A 5343-nucleotide genomic window follows, 5' to 3' on the forward strand; every position below is an offset into this window, starting at 1 on the left:
GAACCGAACCGAAAAGAACCCATTAGAAAGTAAAAAAAAAACCCAAAAAAAATATAATTTTCAGTATTTAATATTAAATTAACCAAACTGAACCAAAATTGAACAGAATCGAACCAAACCGAATCAAAACTGGTCGGTTGGAACCGGTTTTGGATTTTTTATATATTTTATAAAATTTTAGTTTTGTTGTTTTTATAGGTTAAAACCAAACTGAATTGAAAATAATTATCCTTAAGTGATGTAATATATAAGTTTATTTGATTTGATTTTATTTTATTTTATTATACGTGTGTGTCTGTGTGTCCCCCCTATATATATGTGTGTGTATCGCCACCGGCACGACATCTTGCGTTTAACCAAACCCTATAAATCATCCACGAAACCGGAAAAAAGAAATCTCCGGAAAAACCACGACTATAGTATTAAAGAAAAGAGATGGAAGAGGAGGAAGCAGAAATATACGACGGAGTTAGAGCACAGTTCCCTCTAACATTCGGCAAACAATCAAAATCTCAAACACCTCTCGAACAAATCCATAACACCACTATCCGAAAAGCACCACCCACCTCCGCCGCCAACGCCGAAACCCAATCCTCCTCTTCTAAAGCCTGGCCCGATTCTCTCCGTCCCACACCTAAATCATCCTCCAACCCCACCCCTTCACTTGGACCGCCACCACTGCGGCCTACTGGTTCCAATTCATTCGTCGCCCATGTTTCGATTGGACCTCCTCGACCACAAGCTCGGGGTGTAGACGACGAAGATGATGGGGAAGTTATGGTGGGGCCTCCGCGGCCTCCGCCGGGACTGGCTGCTGCTGCTGATGATGATGATGATGAGGAGGAGGAGGAGGAGGAGGAGGATGGTGTGATGATTGGACCACTTCGTCCGCCGGAACCAGCGGATTCGGATGAGGAGGATTTTCTGTATCGGATTCCAACGAGTAATGAGATTGTACTTGGAGGCCACTCTAAGGTAACTCTAGTTATGTTTTGATAAAAAAAAATGGTGAAATTTTGCTCTTGGGATTTTAATTTGAGTGACTGTTTGTCTGTCAGGTTGTTTCAGCTCTTGCTGTAGATCATACTGGGTCTAGAGTTCTTTCTGGTAGTTATGACTATACAGTTAGAATGTACGATTTTCAAGGGATGAATTCGCGTTTACAATCATTTAGGCAGCTTGAACCATCTGAAGGCCATCAAGTTCGTAATTTGAGCTGGAGTCCTTCCGCAGACCGGTTTTTATGCGTCACTGGTTCTGCTCAAGCTAAGGTATGATTTATTTATTTCTTCATGTGGGTATCTTTGGTTATTACCATTTGATCGGAACCACGGCAAGGATTGTGGAACTCTCGTTTGTTTTTGTTTGTGTCTCAGATATTTGACCGTGATGGGCTTACACTAGGTGAGTTTGTCAAGGGGGATATGTACATTCGTGACTTGAAGAATACAAAGGGTCACATTTCTGGATTGACTTGCGGGGAGTGGCATCCTCAAGCCAAGGAGACAATTCTAACATCATCAGAGGACGGTTCACTACGTATATGGGATGTGAATGATTTCAAAAGTCAAAAGCAGGTTTGCTGTTTTTTCAAGTTGCTTAATTCTGCTACTTGAAATTATGATGAGTTCCATACAACCATTCTGTTTTGGGGAACTTGGTTTCACTTCATTTGACAGTCAACGAAGCTGTTTTAGTGGCTCCTAGGATGCTTTTTTGCATGTGCACTGGAGGGTTATAATGTTTCTGTTTCCATGTGTGCTTATGGGTTACATTAATTGTGATATATTTGAAAGTGTTATTCTCATTCAACTAGGAAATATATGAAAGTAGGTAAACTAACATTGCAGTTGTTCATTTTAACTAGGTCATTAAACCAAAGCTTGCTCGGCCTGGAAGAGTTCCAGTTACCACATGTGCTTGGGATCGTGAAGGAAAGCGCATTGCCGGCGGCATTGGAGATGGTTCTATACAGGTTTGTGTTTCTGAATTGTGGTTGTCTTCTTTTTTTCATTGAACCCTCTTTCACTTCAGTTATTTCATTTTTCTTGACACACATGTTGCTTAATTTGTATTCATAGATATGGAGCCTTAAGCCTGGATGGGGAAGCAGGCCAGATGTTTTTGTTGAGAAGGGTCATTCAGATGACATCACTTGCCTCAAATTTTCTAGTGATGGACAAATTTTACTCTCAAGAAGCTCTGATTGTTCACTGAAGGTAGTGATGAAACATTCATTTAGAGAGTATTGTGTTTTCACTTCACTAATATATGTTTATTCTCGATACTTATCACACCCTTCTTCATATCTATATTTTCATGTGTTAGGTTTGGGATTTGCGGCAAATGAAAGAGGCCCTTAAAGTCTTTGAGAATCTTCCAAATAACTATGCTCAAACAAATATTGCATTTAGTCCTGATGAGCAGCTTTTCTTGACTGGAACATCTTTTGAAAGGGAGAGCAAAACTGGAGGTGTATTGTGCTTTTACAACCGGGCAAAACTTGAACTTGTTTCAAGAGTTGGTATTTCTCTGACTAGCAGTGTTGTGCAGTGTGCTTGGCATCCAAAGCTAAATCAGGTAACACCAAATGATATATGCTGCTTTATTCTTATTGTCAATATAGGTGGGGTCTTGGATGCACCAAGATATGATATATGCTGCTTTATTCTTATTGTCACTATAAGGTGGTCTTGGATGCACCAAGACATTGCCTGTATGTTTATTTATTTATTCTTGTGCAAATGAGGGATACATTAGTTTTCCTCAACCTAGGAGCATTTGTTTCGTGTAAAATATTTTACAAATGGTATTCTGGTTAAACATTTTACATGGAAAAGATTTTATGATGTTTGGTAGCAATGAAATGAAAAATATGGTGGTAATGGAATTGTGAAAAGAGGATGGTGGTGATGAGGTAGTAGTGTAGAAAGTGACGACAAAAAGAGTGGTGGTGGTATTGGCGTGGTGAAATAGTTGGACAATTGTGAATTGATTGATTTGCGTAAAGAACTTTATGAACTTAAAATATTTTTCAACAAATGAACAAAGTTTATAACAAACACAGGAAAATTTAGTAAAATATTTTACGCAAAACACATACCCCCCTCAGTAGCACTTTTTTTAATACACATGCCCATCCATACAAACTGAAGCCTTGCCTACTTTGTTTGTTTAAAGATCTTTGCAACAGCTGGAGATAAAAGCCGAGGAGGAACCCACGTACTATATGATCCAACCTTCAGTGAGAGAGGAGCTCTTGTATGTGTTGCATCCGCACCCCGGAAAAAATCTTTGGATGATTTTGAGGTGCAGCCCGTCATTCACAACCCTCATGCACTACCCTTGTTTAGAGATCAGCCAAGCCGAAAGCGTCAGCGAGAGAAAACATTGAAGGATCCCCTTAAGTCCCACAAACCTGAACTTCCAATGACAGGACCAGGTTTTGGTGGAAGAGTTGGTGCTAGTAAAGGAAGCTTATTGACTCAATATCTTCTTAAGGTCATGTTTCCCGTCTAACCATTTTCTCATCGTTATTTAATTCTTAATGAAGCCAGCAGGAAAAACTGACATTTGGATTTCATTACAGCAAGGGGGAATGATCAAGGAGACATGGATGGAGGAAGACCCACGAGAAGCTATATTGAAGTATGCTGATGCTGCGGAAAAAGATCCCAAATACATTGCTCCAGCATATGCGCAAACCCAGCCTGACCCAGTTTTTGCAAAGTCGGATTCCGAGGATGAAGAAAAATGATCCAAGTATGATGGTGTGTTTCATTTGCTACTCATTTCCCTATTATGGGATTTATAATATTTTTCCTTAGTTGTGACAATGTAATTGATTGGCATGTCTGAGGAAATTCTTTTCGCTACTTCCGTCATTCTATTGATTTTCAATGCTTTTTATTTGCATGCAAGGTCAGGCCGGTCTGCCTCTACATCAACCTGAATTTTATTTCAGAAGCTGAAACATTGAAGTGAACATCAATGAATATGCAGAGGTATCGTAATTTCTCTCATGCAATGCTCATGGAAGTGATTCCATGAATCACAACCTGGCTTCTACAAAATAGGTTTTTCATGGCTTCTACAAGTTTCTAACATAAAAATAGAGAAAAAAATGGTGAGAATCCGGAAGAGGATCTGCTTTCTTTGCCCATGGTTTATGTATTTTTAGGCTATTTTTGTAGCTTTTGCATCGAGTGTTCAAAATATTAGGAATTGGGTGCTTGTGGAGGCATCTGCAAAATCTAAGGCAGTCAAATATGGTTTCAACTAAGGTGATTGAACTTGTAGAATACTCTGATTCTTGAGCAGTTTATTCGTGTCTACAAGTGACCAATCAGTCTTGTATATTTGCCATATTAGATATTTTTGTAGCTTTTGTATCATATTGCATGTGTCTTCAACCGATACTAGAAGCAATATCAAAATGTTTCTATATTACGAAGTTCATTTTTCTGTTTTCCTTGCAACTCAGCTAAACATCACCAATGCACGGTTGATGGCTCCAAAAGCCTTTTGTCAGTAACAGCAGTAACCGAGGCCATCATCCTGCATTGCTTAGATTATCTTAGTTATCATCTGGAAAGATTGCTCCGGGGCTTGGAAATGATCAAGTTAGGAGCTCTCATGCTCAAAGCTCGACAAGCGAGAGCCTGACAGCACGGCAAACAGTTGTGTGTCTACGAAATGCTGCAAACCCAAAAACCATTGAAAGCCAATTCGAAAATCAAGACTGCAAATCAGCTTGTGAAAAGATTATAGAGGTTTTTATCTTCGAGTCAGCAGGTTTGTGCTGTATACCAACCTGCAAGAGAAAAAAGCAGTATTAAAACGTTCTGGATAATTCTATTTTTATGGATGGTACTTCTCGTAGCTAGCCTCCAATATCCTATTTTATTTGACTGATTAACTCGAGTTACTAACACGAAGGATTAGATAAAGCACGTTTCATACAAAATGTTCACCCCAAGTCCTAACCCAAACCATTCCGACCCCATCACACCTGTATACATGGAGGCCAGATCAACAGCTCCAAAACAGAGAAGTTGCTGTAAGGTCTTGTCACAGCACCTGATTGATTCCTCCTTTGACCGAACCCCTTATTCAATGGCTCCCAGTAAACTAGCATATGATACATCCCAGTCAATGGCCATTGACTGACAAGTATTTATTCCCAGTAATTCTAAGTTTACTACAAACTGACAAGGATGTTGTTACATGGAACAAGATTTTTGAGTCTTCATATTTATCAAAAACTGGCACCAGCCACCAGCCCAATGCTTGGCCAACAATAGAACTTTCCGCCATCACTTGATACCAGTCTCTATCCTTAAA

General features: G+C 39.6%; 1 protein-coding gene across 8 annotated transcripts; it reads left to right on the forward strand.

The window, feature by feature from the left end:
* Nucleotides 1-332: 332 nt before the first annotated feature.
* On the forward strand, nucleotides 333-4881 carry LOC7464411 (uncharacterized). 8 transcript variants are annotated; one of them, XR_002977707.2, is made up of 10 exons: nucleotides 333-975; nucleotides 1059-1271; nucleotides 1377-1577; nucleotides 1868-1975; nucleotides 2082-2219; nucleotides 2329-2580; nucleotides 3181-3501; nucleotides 3590-3770; nucleotides 3922-4004; nucleotides 4484-4881. XR_002977707.2 is itself a non-coding variant. In XM_024584901.2 (9 exons), the coding sequence occupies exons 1-8, from the start codon at nucleotides 436-438 to the stop codon at nucleotides 3755-3757; spliced, it is 1941 nt and encodes a 646-aa protein (XP_024440669.1). In that variant the 5' UTR covers nucleotides 333-435; the 3' UTR covers nucleotides 3758-3770; nucleotides 3922-4458. The 8 variants fall into 8 exon arrangements, 4 of the variants coding, with proteins under 4 accessions (XP_024440669.1, XP_002320613.2, XP_024440670.1 ...); XR_002977706.2 differs by having other exon boundaries at nucleotides 3927-4004; XR_002977709.2 differs by having other exon boundaries at nucleotides 3590-3762.
* Nucleotides 4882-5343: the final 462 nt, after the last annotated feature.

Source organism: Populus trichocarpa, chromosome 14, assembly GCF_000002775.5.
Source record: "Populus trichocarpa isolate Nisqually-1 chromosome 14, P.trichocarpa_v4.1, whole genome shotgun sequence".
NCBI lineage: Eukaryota > Viridiplantae > Streptophyta > Magnoliopsida > Malpighiales > Salicaceae > Populus > Populus trichocarpa.